General features: G+C 38.3%; 1 protein-coding gene and 1 pseudogene across 1 annotated transcript; both read right to left on the bottom strand.

Annotated features, from left to right (window-relative positions):
- Positions 1-150: 150 nt before the first annotated feature.
- LOC112187449 (disease resistance protein RPV1-like) lies at positions 151-3884 on the bottom strand. Its single transcript, XM_024326242.2, has 4 exons — positions 3381-3884; positions 2167-3265; positions 1734-2018; positions 151-1287 (listed from the first exon to the last, which is right to left on the bottom strand). Exons 1-4 carry the CDS (start codon positions 3869-3871, stop codon positions 151-153), a joined length of 3012 nt encoding a protein of 1003 aa, XP_024182010.2. The 5' UTR covers positions 3872-3884.
- A 5190-nt stretch (positions 3885-9074) lies between these two features.
- LOC112202812 lies at positions 9075-11412 on the bottom strand (annotated as a pseudogene).
- Between the last annotated feature and the right edge of the window lie 5134 nt (positions 11413-16546).

Here is a 16546-nt window from a genome sequence, read left to right on the forward strand (position 1 = left end):
CTGCAATAAAAATGTCAACTACGTCGATCAATACCGCACTTATTCTTTCAGCAATAGGAATTCAGGTGAGAGACCCCTTATGTGTAGGCTTGTCTCACCCATATTAATAAGGTGTATGCATCATAAATAATGAAATTACATAAAACAAAACTAGAAAGAGAAAAAACAGACCTGATTATTCAGCAAAATATTTTCCATCTTCTCCATGTCATAGCCCAGCTTGTAACTAAATCTATGGCAATTCCACAAGTTTATCTCTACCATATTCAAAGACTTGGGCAATATCAAAAATCTCTCCAGTGATTTGCAATCCCCTGCATTTACCTCAAGTATATTTGGTGGAAGCTCTGGAATCTCTCGAAGTCTCGTGCAACTATACAAGTCAATCCTTGGCAAGCTGACAAATTTGCCTAGTGCAGGAATATTAACAAAACTGTTACTTGAGAGATCAAGTTCGTTTAATGTTTCCAAGCAATCATGACTCCCAATGAAATCAGCAGTTGATAAATTACAGCCGGTGATTTTGAGTACACGGAGCTTGGGAAGCGCTAGTGAACCACTGTCTTGGTCATGTGAAATGCTTGCTTTTGTTGGAAATGTAACAAGTTTTGAGCATCCACTCACATCTAGGATCTCTAGATTTTGTAACTCATATATGCTGCATGGTATTGTTGTAAGATTTTTACAATCTGCTAGATTCAACTCATTAAGCCCAGTGAAATTTCCAATTGATGGATGCAATTCTTCAATGTAGCAGCCTCTTAGATACAACTCTTTTAAGGAATTCATCTTTCCCTTGAATTTTGGAAATGTAACAAATTTTGAGAATCCACTCACCTTTAAGATCTCTAGATTTTGTAACTCATATATGCTGCATGGTAGAGTAGTAAGATTTTGACAATGATCTAGGTATAACTGTCTAAGCCCAATGAGATTCCCAATTGACGGATGCAGTTCTTTAACAAGAGTATTCGATAGGATCAACTCTCTTAAAGAATCCATCTTTCCAATAATTTTTGGAAATTCCTCTAGCTTAGTGCAAAACTTAAGATCCATAGCATGGAGAGATTTCAAGCTAATTTCGCTGGGCAGCTTAACAAGGTTATTGCAGCCTTCAAGACATAAGGTCACAAGCTTATCTAGGCATCCAACGGACTGATGAACCTCAACTAAACTTTCACAACCATATAAATTCAGCTCTTCTAAGTTGGGGATTCCGGTGAAGTTTGGAAGTTCTCTTAGGGATTTACAACCTTCCAAATTCATAGATGTTAGAATTGGAAAATTCTGTGTGGCAAGGTAAACCAAAAAAACAAAAACAAAAACAAAAAAACAATTAGCTAACCTGAAGGCTGAAGCTCTAGTACTTGACACCAATCAACCAACCATTATCTATACTATTATTGAGAGAAGAGATTTTGTTAGCTAAAACTAAAAATTTTGACAAATTTAACACTAAAAGATTAAAAAACTTTAAGAATAAATTAAATCATAAGTGTAAATATGACAATCAAATTAAATCATTAGTGTAAATATGACAATCACAAAATGAATTTTCATTAAAAATATTTTTTTTTTTAATTATCCCACAACCTGAGTTTTCTCTCTCACTATTTTGGATCTCTCTACAATATCCGTTTTTTTTTTCTTTAAAAAAAATATTACACATGCAGAGTATGCATGAAGAATGTTAGTTTATATAAAAATAAACATAAATTATTAAATAAAAGTACCTTAAGTCCCTCCCATAGTCGTGTGATGCGAGGGCTGTAAGGAATTTTGAGCACAACAAGTTTCCTTGGATGAAAATTTGAAGGAAATGACTGTATCGGACATCCGTACCAGTAAAGCCACCTCAACTCATTGGATAGATGATCTATGTTTCCAAAATACTGTACCCTCTTGCTGATAGACAAGTATTTGAGATTTTTCATCCTAGAAAAGCTTTTAGAATTCAAACATATCTCATCTTTTTCTTGCTCCCATTTTAGTCTAATGCCTTTTATTTTCTTTGTTCCCTGCAAAATGAAAGAAAGCAATAATTATTAACATATGTAGTAATTAGGAAAGCACAAGCTAGTACATAAGCTTATGTGTTTCAAAATTTTCTAGCTTCAAGATTTCAATAAGAAATATTAATTACGTATTGGATAAGATAGTACTTACTGTATTAGCTGTTAATACATGGTAGACATCATCGAAGTTCCACAATCTGCTTCTTTCGCCGGGCTCACCCTGTTGACGTACTAATTCTCTACCCATTTCTTCTATCAAGTCATGCATCATGATCTTATGTCCGTCCATTGTTATCAGGGCCTTTTCTTTGAGTATTTCGATACCAATCACTGGGTTACGGTCACAAGCTACTAGTATTGTTATCACATGATGTACATCCTCACCTTTAAAGAAGCAAGCAATGTCAAGAAAAAGTTCTTTTACATAATCCTCTTCTAGAGCATCAAAACTTATTTTGAGAATGTCTTGAATATTCTTGTGAGGAACTCTTTTATAACTATCCAATGCATCGTCCCAGTGCTCTTTCCTTCTAGCAAATAGATGACGACCCACAACTATCAAAGCTAATGGGAGACCTTGAGCATAGCGTACTGCACGATTTGCAAGTTCCACGAAATCATCTGGTGGTCCATTACAATTGAATGCATTCCAACTAAATAACTCCATAGCTTCAGCATCATTTAACATCTTGACCTCGTATATTGACTGAACTTGATGAGCTATTAACAAATGTTTATCTCTTGTTGTTATGATAATTCTACTGCCTGGCCCAAAACAATCAGATGATCGAACTAAGTTGTCTAATTGATTCGAATCACTCACGTCATCGATAATTAAGAGAACTTTTCTATACTGCATCCTTTTCCTTATAAAACATATTCCTTCATCGACATTGTGCACTTCCAAAGTTGAGTCCCCAAGAATATCAAACAAAAGTATCTGTTGAAGATGAGCTAGGCCTTTTTGGACACTCGAATTTGATCTAACATTGGCCAAAAAACAGCTACCTTCAAACTCACCGCGAATTGAGTTAAACACAGCTTTAGCAATTGTGGTCTTTCCTATTCCACCAGGACCCCATATCCCTACCATACGAACATTATTTTCTTCCATATGTAAAAGTTTGTGGACATCTTGTCTACAAGAGTCAATTCCAATTGGATACTTAGCGACCATCAAATTATCAGAATTGACTAGTACTTGGGACGACAACTCCTCAGCGATCTTGCCAATAAACAGAGATTCATACCTATCAATTTAACAGCATATATACCAATTTATAAAGTCTTAACCACATGTTGAGAGCTAAATATACAATGATACAAAACTATAAGCCAACTAGCTAGTGGGATTTTGAAACATACTCGCCATCCGAAAAAAGCCATCCAGACAAATTTGCTGCTTCTGAAAGAGCTTCCCTCCATTTGCCGATGCTATCCTTGTATCTGCATTGATCAAGTTTAGCAAATGCCTCACCAAAACTACCTCTTTGATTTCGTACATCCGAGGGATCCACCTTGTAGAAAACCGGTCTAACCATTTGTTTGTTTGATGCTCGACATTGAAGGATCTTCACCAGTTCATCCAAACACCACCTTGATGATGCATAGTTCTCAGAGAAGATAATGATTGAAACCCTGGACTCCTCAATTGCTTTGACAAGCTCCACCGATATTTCTCCTCCTCTTGGAAGCTTATCATCTCTGAAGGTGTTAATTCCCTTGTGACGCAACGCGTTGTACAAATGATCAGTAAAATTGCAGCGAGTATCCTCCCCTCTGAAACTCAAAAAGACATCATATGTGTATGAATTGGAGAAAGAAGAAGAAGAGGAAGAAGCTGCTTCAACGGCCATAGCGGTCATATTATTGTTTGTTTCTGTAAGCTAGTTGACTAAACAGACTCAGAATATGGAGTCATGCTCTCATATTGTTTGATATATTAGACCTTGTGCCTTGCATCGCATCTACGAGGCAGCCGAACGTAAAGTTGAAAGCTACGCCCGCATTTCGGCGTGAAGTGGTTGGCAATAGGTTGCTGACTTTTTTTTTTCTTTTTTTTTTCTTTTTTCAGACCACAAAAAAAAAAAGATTGTTGACTTTTTGTTTTTGATAGGACTCGGCTTGGAGTCTTGTTACTCTACTGGATGATGCCTTACGGAACCAACGAACGGATTATGTGAACCAATCATGCAAGTTGAATAATGAATGGATTCGGTCATTTGAACCCAATCATGCAACTTCTAGATTACTCAATTTCTTTTTGGTTTGACCTTAAATGGGGGATAAAATGATATACATTAACAAAAGAAGAAATGATTTATGTGATGCTTAAGTGGATACACACTTGTATGCCTTACATTTTAGTGAAAAACTAATTTAGAAATTCAGAAATTGAGTAAGGACATGAATCACATGATTAGCACGATATAGAAAAAGCGATCACGACATTTGCAAGTCATCATAGATTTTTTTTTTGAACATTTGCAAGTCATCTTAGATAGGCACCAGGTCTATCTATTATCTCATCAACTTAACTCTGTCATGCTCCATTTACCATGCATATCCAACGAACCAATTTCACCTTCTCATGTAGTGATCCAAGTACTACTTCTAATGCAATGCACTTCCCCTTCAAAGGTCATCTAGTTAATTCAATGCAAATTGGTAATCAAATTGAGTTATTTCAATGCTTCTCATTACCTCATAAACTGAGGAAGAATCAGTATCAGGACACTACAAAATAAGCTAGCTAATTGATATTTGAATATCTATTGATTTTACTAGGCTAATCTTCATAACCACTGCACTGCTATTTTTGAAACAACCTCAGCATACAACACCAGCTCTGATGAACTAGTTATATTTGTTAAACAGCGACAAGCGTGGCCCGTGGCCCACCATTGTACCGATACTGTCCCAACTTAACCACCCGATAGGTGTTGGGTTTTGATCACAAAAGGCCTCGGTACAATTGGGTGAGATCCACCCACTTATAAGTTATATTTTATTTGTCACTTTTCCAATGTCGGATCTTTCCTCTCCAACACGCCCCCTCACGTGCAACCTAGCTCTAGGTATGCACGTGGAATTAATTGACAAACTCGATTCCACATTGGAAATCGGGTCACAAGTCCCACATTAGAGACTTGACCAATCACATAACAATCCAAGGCCCACATCGGACACTTGGCAATAATCCAATCGGAAACTTTCCGATGGCCAATTTAATGAACCCAAACTAGGTCCATGATTGGAGAGGAGATTGGTGAATCAATTAATGAATGAACCCATATCCGGGTCCATGATGGCAACGTATTGAAGGGCGACCCGCTCTGATACCATGTTAAACAGCGACAAGCGTGGCCCGTGGCCCACCATTGTACCGATACTGTCCCAACTTAACCACCCGATAGGTGTTGGGTTTTAATCACAAAAGGCCTCGGTACAATTGGGTGAGATCCACCCACTTATAAGTTATATTTTATTTGTCACTTTTCCAATGTGAGATCTTTCCTCTCCAACAAAAATGTGGGAGTCTGCGTTACAAAAGCAAGGAAAAGACAAAGATACAGGCTTATATTCCTAGATGATTGCAAATACTTGCATATAAATCGGTCCTTGGAACTCAATAAAGCCTCAGATATCGGCCTCCTTATATTTGGAGCCTCAATCAGGGAAGCACTAGTATCATGCCACTTGCCTATGGCTACATCTGCTGCAAACTCTTGATCAACCATCCCACAAGACGACTACAATGAAAAAGACATGAAAGTTTTTCAAGAACAGATGAGAAATAAAAATTGCCATCATCCTTTTTTTTTTGGATGTGCTAGAAGTACGAACCACTCACGTGAATCATATCTTATTGTGGCACCAAGGTTGTTGGAGGAAAAGGGAACAGAATATAAATTGGTGTATAGCAGGGGAATCATGCACGCCCATTGCTTGCTCTGACCATCATAAGAGTCTCACCACTCTCAAGTATATCACCGTATGTTTGCTGGTAACCTTCCAACTACATAAGCAACGGAACATTATACTAAAAGGTTAAGAGCTAATCATGTTTAATTTAAACTTACTTAACCAGAGATCATACCTTTGAAATAGGTAATCCATCAGTGGATAAATCTAAGTGGTGTTCGTTGGATATTTACAGCACCAACTTGCTTGCATGAATCTACAGCATATGCAAACTCCAAGAAGCAGATTCACAGCATCAATTCCATCCTTAGAAACAAAGGAAACACAGCTTTTATGTACTTCCTCAAGAAGGTCAACACATGATGCCTGCCGCATCACCTTGAACCCGAATTTAGCCAACGCCAGCTGATACCAAAAAATGATGTGTATGATCCAATCGGATCATTGGCCAAATTTGTTCATGTATTTAGAAGTTATAATCTATAGATGACAACTTAATTTGGCTCTGGAATGTAAATGTGCCACGAATATTTTTCTTAATGTGACAATTTCACATTCAATTGGCATAACACAATGACCATGTGGACAATTCAACATCATGCCTAATGTGATATGTTTCAAAAACTTGTAAACAATGAGATGTATGCACTTGAGCATAGATCGGAGTACTAGGAAAAGTATATGGGCACAAGTACAACACATGAGTACTAGGGAAATAGCACATACCCTAACTTCTAGATTTTTGCAGTCGTCTCAAAGTCAGTCAGATCAGCATGTACCCAACTTTGCCCGAATCTGCAACCATTCAACTGGAGAGTTTATAGTTCCCACTGTAAACGGAAGCAACAATCTAAATGTATAACATTAATAAGTTAATCACCCAGAAACATTTATAGAAGTAAATAACAAGTGAAACCAAAGAAATGAACTAGAAGCCAAATATTAATACTGGATCATTTGTATGCACTACCTTAATTGCAGTGCCTAACTGATTGCCATCAATATTCTCCACAATAACGAAAAGAAACTCATGAAACGCCTTTAGGTTCTTCCAAATATTATATTATGCTTGTTATTTTTGTCATTTGAAATTTTTGTTAAATTCTCACACTGGTTCAGATTATAATATTCTTGTATTTGTAGATATGAACAAAATATACAAGGTTTTTTACAAATCCTACATATTGGTATCTAAGAAGCACCCTCATCAAACATTCCATAGTACAGCAATGTCTGTCTTACAACCAGAACCAAAGAGTGCATATTCATCAGTCATCACTACTTGCAAAGTTGGTCAAGTATACCAATTATATAGTACAATCCTTAGGTTTGAAAATCAAACTATTGATATAAAGATAAACAAGAAAATAAATATATGTTTGTCATTGAATACATAAATCAAAACAAATGACACAGAATAAAGGTGCGGAAAAACCAAATGTCTACAATTTTTTTATTTTTTTTTTTGGGAGAAAAAACCAAATGTCAACCCTAGTAAACAAAATATCTGCAGATTTTAGAACAAAGAGAAAATCCTAAACTGGAAAATCTTCAAGCAAGGAAGACTCACAAAATCCTTGATTTTCGCACTTTAAAACTTGAAGTTGAAACTGCAGCAGCGTTTCAAGTGGTTGCTTCAAACCACTGTAAAAGAACACATCTGAGCAAAATTAATTTGCTTCCCTTAATGCAGGCTACCACAGGCACAAGCATTACACAGGGTGAAACAACATTTGGGATTTAATTGAAGCAATGGGTGGGATTTCTTAAGGGAATTGGCTGAAATATATAGAAAATCTCAAAATCCATGTAATTAAGATAATGGCAAAGATGAGATACTTGAGACCTCAGTGAATAGGTCTTTAATTTGAGGATACTCCAATACTTCCAACTATTTTTCTAAATTTACAGAGGAACTTATGAAAATGAGAATTCTTTCATTTTTCTATTTATTTCATTAAACTGGTTTCTAATTGTAGGTTTATGATCAATTAAAGTCAAAATACTAACCTTAATATGTACGCCCTATTCTGAAACTGAATATTTTTAGTACTTCCTCTAAGTTACAAAATTTGAAAAGGGAAATGATACACATATTTAATTATTTATTCTAACATTATTACATATGTACACTTACGTCTCATTGATCAATCTTGATGAATAGAAATGCTTTTCGGATAGAGCCTGATCCTGCAGCAACCTCTAAAGAGACTTACGCTACTTTCTAATGAATTAGAAGACTCTCATCAACCACCACATATGATCGCTGCAATGACATACACGCAACCAGACTTTTTTAAGAATGCATTAGAAATCAAAATTGCCATCAATCAACAGAATATTAAGATTCAAGTTTTTCATAATATAAGTATTAAGCAGAATTAGTTGCTTCTCTTTCTTAAAGTGCCACTAGACCAGATTGATGTTAACTACTGAATATATGCTGCTCGATTATAGCAAGTAATTAATGCTTGCTTGCATGCATCCACAACAGAGGCAAACTCCAAGAAGGAGTAACTACGTAGCTGTAACATCAACGCCATCCTTAGAAACAATGAAATCCAATTCCTTCTTCCCCAAGAAGGTCATGCATATGCCTGCCGCATCATCTTGATGCAAGATATTTAGCCAAAGCCAGGCTAGAACTTCCAATATCAAAAATTGATGTAAATGAGTTTGATAAATCAAAATAGAGTAGCAAGCGTCTAGTATTGGTTTCACATCGTCTACATACTTACCCTTAAAGAAACAAGCAATATCAAGAAAATATCCTTTTAAATCTACTCCAAGAGCATCATAACTTATTTTGAGAACGTTCCTTATCTCTAAGTGGGGATCTTCTCCTTTACAACTATCTAATGTAGCTTCCCACTCCTCTCTGCTTCTACGAAATAGATGAGAGCCTAAAACTATCAAAGCTAATGGAAGGCCCTGAGCATAGAATACAGCACGTTTTGCAAGTTTCAGATAATTGTCTGGAGGTCCATTTCCTTTGAATGCATTCAAGCTAAACAACTCGAAAGCTCGATCATAATCTAACATGCATTTTGACCTCGTATACTTCATCAACTTCATGAGCAGTTAGCAAACGTTTATGTCTTGTTCTTTCACTTGTTCTTTTTTACTTGGATTTGGAAGTCTGTTTTTTCTTTTTCTTTTGTCAGAGGCGATGACTTAGAAGACTTGGAAAATCATTACTTTGATGCTTTGATGGAAGAAGGAAATTATCTGGTGTTGATTAAAAATAGAATTTATTTTAAAATTATAGTTACTATGGAGAAGAAAGGATTATAATCATATGGTCATCTTACGAGTTACGACTTGGACGACTTTTTCCCGTTTTCTTTTTCTTTACTCGGAGATGACGACTTGGAAGACTTGGAAAGATCTGGGAAAATTCTGCACCCTTTCCCAGCGGCACTCTTATGATGGCAAACCACTTCCTTACCTGATCATCAATTTTCTCCGAAAACGGTTGGACCAATTCACTGTTGGCAATGATAACGCATAAGGCATACATCTGACTATCAGATCCTCTGCGTTTATGAACAATTAAGAAGTACCTCAAAAACCAAATGCACACTGAATGGGAAATAGAAAGCCAGCCAACGTTGCTCAAGGAGGCCAAAGTTCATTGCTGATCTCAACCTCTTAACTGGAAATAGCATCATCCGACTCTTGTTCTTTCCTAACATAACTAGAGGTAGCTCCTCTTTCTTAAGGTGCCAGTATGGTAACCCCAGATGCCATCCATATATGCTGATTAGTCGATGCAACTACCATTGTGCTAATTCCAAATCTTACTAACCACTCATGAACTAAAAGCTTAGAAAAACCAACAAATCTCAACCTGAAAAATCTGAGAACAAAGAGGAACACTAAACCTGAAAAATCTTGAAATTTTGATTAGCTCTTGCACTTGGAAGCTTGAAGTCTAAAGATTCTTTTCAAGTCTCGGCCTCAAATCTCTTTGTCTCTGAAAGAATACATCTGAACGCATGGCATTCTTGTCGGAACTCTTAAGTGGGACAGGGTACGGTTGGTGAATGGCAAGTACTCTTTATCTTTCTCATCAACATTAAGCAGGACATTGTCCAAATAAGGAACGTGTCTAGCATCTCTGAGTCTGCTGGTTATTTCTTGCAACATCAATGCAATGTGGCTCTTCTCTGTCAATTTTGATATCTGTTCAGCTGCATATGCTGCCATTTCGACCTTTTTGTGGGTTTGACACGCAGCCAAGAGACATCCCCAAATGACATCATCATTAGGTTCCATTGGCATGCACTTTATCAGATCAACAGCTTCTTCCAAGAGCCCGGCTCAGCCTAGTAGATCGACTGTGCAACAGTAATGAACAATATGAGGGGAAATGCCATGGACCAACTGCATTGACATGAAATGTTCCGTCCATGTTCCAAAAGACCAACATTGCTGCATGCTGTTAGTACTGCCACAAAGACTACTTCATCTGGTTTCACTCCTTGGTTAAGAATGTCATCGAAAAGCTCTAGAGCTCGCTCCCCATTTCCTTCCAGGGCCATTGCTCCGATGGCTGCTGTCCAAGCAGAAACATCTCTTCATCCCATGTTATTGAACACCTTCATTGCATTTTGAGGGTCGCTACATCTAGCAAACATGTCAACTAAAGCTGTCCCGAGCATCATATCACAGTCAATTGTGTTTTTTATTCTGGATATAAGCAGGAGTCAACTTTGCAAGATCAAGAGCTCCTAGATATCCGCAGGTAGATGCAACCTCCACCATGGTCACCCTATCTCCTTTTATTCCCTCAGTCCGCATCACCCGGAAAAGTTCAATTGCTTCCTCAAACTATTTCAAAAAGCCGCTTTGCAGCATCAGTAGCTCTACATTTCATATAATATCAACAAGTGAATTCACCATAAGCATATTACTCTTCAGTTCAGACTCCCAAGTTAAGCGCTCATCCTTCAACTTTGCGTAAGCAGAAATGACACACACCAGAGTCACCGAATTGTGCTTAGCCACCATCTCGGAAAAACAAAGAAACAGCCTCCTTTGGCAGATTCCTCCAACCATAACCACAAATCAAACTAGTCCACGACAAGTGTTTCTCCCAAGCATTTCATCAAACACCTTCTGGGCATAATCCAAGTGCCCACATTCTGCGTAGAAATGAATCAAAAAATTGCCAATAAACACAGCTTCCTCCAAACCCATCTTCACAAGCGAACCATGGAGCTGAACCCCCTTCACAGAAATCCCAATAGCCTGAACCACCATGTGAACATAGAGCCCAATAGCCTCGTCACTAAGCCCAGCACTAGAGTAATCCCTTTGTCAGAGAACTGTACATAATCAATACACCCTCTGTTTCTTCTTCTTCTTCTTCTTCAAGGAACAAGTCGAAGGCTTTTCGAGCATGTGCTAATGAGAGCTTGGTGACATTAGAGGGTCTGTGACTGACGCCTCTCTTAGTGATGTGACAGTGACAGTGACGTTGCTTCACTTGGTTTCTGGTTTTACAGTTTTTTAGTGACCCAGTTGGACAAGTGTCCTTCGATATGGATTCGGGTTCGGGTTCGGATTCGGGTTCGGGTTCGTTTTGGTAAAACCAACTAAGCTCGACAGATATAAAGGCAACCCAAACCCCAGCTTCATTTCAGCTCCACACTCCATAGTAATTTTGTGAAACTGAAAAGTGACAAATAAATTAAATTTTGATAAATAAAATTCTTTTGTATATTAAAGTAAGAGAGAAGTTAACTCAGTGGTTAGAACACCCACTACCTAAGATCAAGGTCCTGAGTTCGAGTTACTATGAGGGTAGGAGTGAAATTCTTTGATCCTCTTATAAAAAGAAGAAAAAAAGAGTAAGAGAGAAGTATAAGACTTGATGTGGACTTATCAATATTCATTAGGAACTACAACAACTTAGAAAGACATCGTATTTCCATTGACGACGAGAAGAGGTTGACGCCATCGATCTCCTAATCGGAATTGAATCAAACTCGCCTATTGTTGACGGAATTACTCTCTTTCTAGTAAATGGCCTGACTTGATTCCACTCTCCAGCTAAAATGATACTTAAGAGTAAGAGGACAGTTTAAAGCCTAAAGACTAGGAGAGCGCTTTAACACCACTCCCACACGCGCTATGTCGACTTCACATGCGCGCTTCAACAAACTTCAAATAATCGAAGTAGTTAAACAAAAATGAAATTTTAACTAATAACATGAGAATACAGTATCATGAATTTAATTTAAAAGCCGTGACCACTTACCCAATTTTAGTCCAAAAATTGTCCACTTACTCCACTAAAAGTTTTTAACCTCATTTACCCAATCTAACAGTGTTTGACAGTATTGCCCTCCTTTTAATTAACAAATTACACTCATATCTCTCTCTCCTCCCCCTCATCGATCTCTCTCTCTCTCTCTCTCTCTCTCTCTCTCTCTCTCTCTCTCTCTCTCTCTCTCTCTCTCTCTCTCTCTCTCTCTCTCTCTCTAACCTTGTCTCAGACTCTCTGCCTCTCTCTCTCTCTCTAAGCCACCACGCCCACCACTCCACTGTCGATGTCGCCCTCCACCGCCGCTGCTCTGTCCCACCGTCGGACCACCAGAGGATGACGCCATCCAACTCCAAGATCCCAACCCCTCTGGGCTTCGCCGGTTTTGTTCGTTAGATGTCCGGGAAGCTCTCCACGCATGAATCAGGTCTGGGATCGCCGGTTTTGTTGGTCAGATGTCCCGACAGCTCCGAAGCTTCATGCCTGAATCGGGTCTGGGCTTCGCCAGTTTTGTTTGTCAGATGTCCGGGAAGCAACGAAGCTCCACGCCGGAATCGGGTCTGCGCTTCTCTTGCAGGTCTCGGACGACGTCAAAATTGTGGCCTATTGGGGTGCAATAGACAGATTATTACCCCCAATAATTTCTTAACTGTGGTTAATTAATCACTGAAATTAGAGTTTTGATAAGTCTTATGTTGTTTTGAGTTTATTAAAGTACAATAATCTGTCAATGATAGAAACTGGTGATTTTTGGGGTGGTCTATTGGGAGGCAATAGACAGATTATTTCCCCGCAATAATGTCTTAACTTTGGTTCATTTATTACAGGTCATTTCAACAAAAAGCTGCTAGATTCATTAACCAAAATAATTAGGTTTATTGGGGGGTCATAAAAAGTTTATTGCCCCCCAATAATTTTTTTATAGATGGTCAAAAGTAACTCAGTTTGGTTTTAAATTAGTTTACAAAAGTACAGGTATTCAAATTCAATACTTGGTGAATTTAAGTCCCCAAACAATCAGGTTATGAGCGCCCATTTTGGCACAACTACCACAACGAATTGGCTTTTTTTTCACTCTCCACTTGACTTGAACCGCTTCACCCAAGGCCTCCCAGGTGGCCTCTTAACAAGAATAAATGCACCTAACAACAAAAGTATCACCCATATTCCTGCAAAAAATAACAAAACAAATATATTATTGTCCCGCAATAAACAGATTATTGCCCCCCAAAAATATATCAGAAATACCAAAACACATTAGAAGCAGTCTTTAAACACAAAGGAAAATATCATTGAACACAATTATAGAGACTTTATAACAATTAAGACACATTATTGCCTCCCAAAAGGAAGATTATTGAGCCCCAATAATCTCGACCCTGGTTGACGATTTTGCCCACAATTCCAGTCATTTTGCAACAATTTTGGTTAACCATTTGCCTTCACACTGATTTGACTCTGATTGCAACGACTCTAGTAACAGCCCGGGACCGGAGATACAATCAAGTTGCGATTTCCGTGATGATCAGTCGCAGGCGAGAGAGACAGAAGCAAATCAAAGACGTACCCGATTCTACTGGCGGTCGTCGATTCCTTCAGAAGGTCCAACCCGGCCTCGCCGAGCTTCTCAGCGACGAGGACTGTCGGCTTGGCGTTAAGCCTGGCCGCGGAGAGCACGGCGACTAGTTTTGGGGCGGCGATGGTGAGAGCAGGCGTCGTGGGCGACCAGCTGGAGGGATGGAGGGAGGGAGAGAGAGATCCGACTTCGTCTGGAGAGAGAGAGAGATAGAGAAATCGGTGAGGGGGAGAGAGAGAGAGAGAGAGAGAGAGAGAGAGAGAGAGAGAGAGAGAGAGAGAGAGAGAGAGAGAGAGAGAGACTGAGAGGAGAGAGATTCATCAGGGCAAAACAGTCCAAAAATATGAAGAAAACAGGTCCAACTCTTAAAGTTTTGGGTAAGTGGAGTTTAAAAATAAAAATTGTTGTGTAAGTGGGCAATCTCTTAGAGTGTTTGGGTAAATGGGGTTAATTAACCCCAAAATTGGGTAAATGATCATTTCCCCTTTAATTTAATTATGAACCTCAAGTTTATATATATTTATTATGTCTCCTAGATTTGGCTATAGTTATTAATTTACATTTCAAACTTATAGGTATAGTTTTTTTTTTATTTCATACAAATTCTCCGTCTAATAAAAAAATATAACAAAAGATGAATAAATTGTCAAAGAAAGAAAAATGGAGCTCTCTTCCTTTGGCATGGAGTGATGGGAGAGAGTGAATTGTGAGTGATTATTCTATGGTCGCAGATCACATGGTATTATCATGTGGTGGTCTAAGTTAATAATATTGTGACGTCCCGAACCCGAATTCACCGGTTTACTAGTCATTTGGACGGTAAACAACTTTTACTTTCACTTTTACTGTCGTTTCAACGCTTTTAGGGGGCCCTAAAAGTTGACTTTTTGTTCGGGTCAAAATTTGAGAAAATTTCCTTCATGAAAGTAGTAGAGGACGTTAAACCGAGCACGTGCATATGTGGTATGTAAAAATCGGAGTTCATATGCGAAAGTTATGGCCAAAATACTAAAGTTACTGTTCATAATAATTTTCTATAAATAGCCGAGTTACTGTGGTAAGTTTCCATTTTCGGAAACTTACCGAGCCCTCTCCTTTCTCTCTCCCCGATTCTCTCTTCCTCTCCGACCTCGTCACCTTCTTCCGGCCATAACTCCTCCATCCGGCGACGGATTTTGACGTATAAGATGTCGTTGGAAAGCTCTCTTCCTTCTCTTCATTTCTGGGTTCGTTTCGTAGCTTAATATGAACTGTGGAAGGTGCAGCAACGAGAAGAAGATGACGGTCACTGTAGCAGTTTTGAGGCAGCGTCGATATTTTCCGATTCCGGCAGTCTCCGGCCACCAAATTGGCGTCGAAGGTTCGGTTTTTGACATAGATCATTTCCCCTAAGGTCTTTCATTTCAATTTGCAGTGTAGAGGTCGAATTAACAATTTCAATTTCTAGGGTTCTTGGAGTTTTCTGGAAAAATTTCACCGGCCTAATTGGAGCTCTTCCAGGTAAAATTGGAACTTGTTGTAGTTGAGAAAGAGGTTGGGTTTGTTGAGTAGATGGTGCTGCCAAATTTTGGTGGCCATCGGAGGTGGTTGCCGCTGGAGCGTGGGCCCCACGTGCCGCCACTGTGGGTGGCGTGTGGAGGCGTGTTGGGCTGTGTTTTAATTCCAGTTCTTAGCCCATTAAATCCTATAAATATTGTAGAGCTTGTATATGAAATTTGGTGAATTTTGGAGAAGCTTGAAATTAATTATGAATTTTTGAAGTTTAAGGTTTCGATTATCGAATTACGAGAATCCGGCCGTCGGATATCTCTCGGTTCTGCCTTGGAACCTTTAAATTAACGAAATGGTATTAGTGGTATAATTTGGGTTGCATCCGAGGAGAAGTGGAGATGTAATTATGAGGATTTGATTTTGAGAATCGTATTTAATTGTTGAATAGTTATTCAAGGAAAATAATTGTATACAGGGCGACGTACCGAGCTATTGCTCGACAAAGAAACTCGTATGCATGGTCGCCTAAACAGTACTGTGAGTGGACGTTTGTTTTTAAATTAATTCCGCATGCAGTATTATTATTTTCTTCCAATTGAGATTTAATTATGTTTTGAATATTTGAGCATTGATTTATCGAGATTTATTTATGAATTACGAGATTAGTATTGAAATTCCTTCCCGAGGGCTTTTAGTAGATTTTTGAGATAGTTATTCAGGAGTTATTGAGTTGAGAAATGATTTTCGGGAAGTGACTGATTCAGAAAATATTATGAGAATTTTGGATTTCGAATATCGGTTTTTATGAGGATTCACGAGTACGAATGTTTCATCGAATATTTGAGCATGATTGATTTATCGAAATTTATTGAGTTTTGAGCTCCGTACTTATCAGCTTTGAAGTTAGATTGAGTTTTCTTTCCGAAAATATTTATTGATTTACAGAGTATTTGATTTTATGCTTTCGAGGATGCTTTCGAGGATTTATTGAGGTTTGATTTAGTGAGTTAATCCTGAATTATGCTTTCGGTGAATTATTATTGATTTATTGAAGTAATACCGAGTTTCTTTCCGAAAGCAAGTAATTGAAAGAGGTTATTTTCAGTTTCTTGAGGAGGCTATTCAGTTTATTAAGGAGGCCAGTTTTGGCGCATGCGTATCTTACCTAGTTGGCAGTCCCTTCTAGGTAATAGTCTGGTTGGCAGTCCCTTCCAGACTATAGCTCGGTTGGCAGTCCCATCTGACGCGTCACCTGGTTGGCAGTCCCTT

The sequence above is a fragment of the Rosa chinensis genome, chromosome 1 (assembly GCF_002994745.2).
Source record: "Rosa chinensis cultivar Old Blush chromosome 1, RchiOBHm-V2, whole genome shotgun sequence".
Lineage (NCBI taxonomy): Eukaryota > Viridiplantae > Streptophyta > Magnoliopsida > Rosales > Rosaceae > Rosa > Rosa chinensis.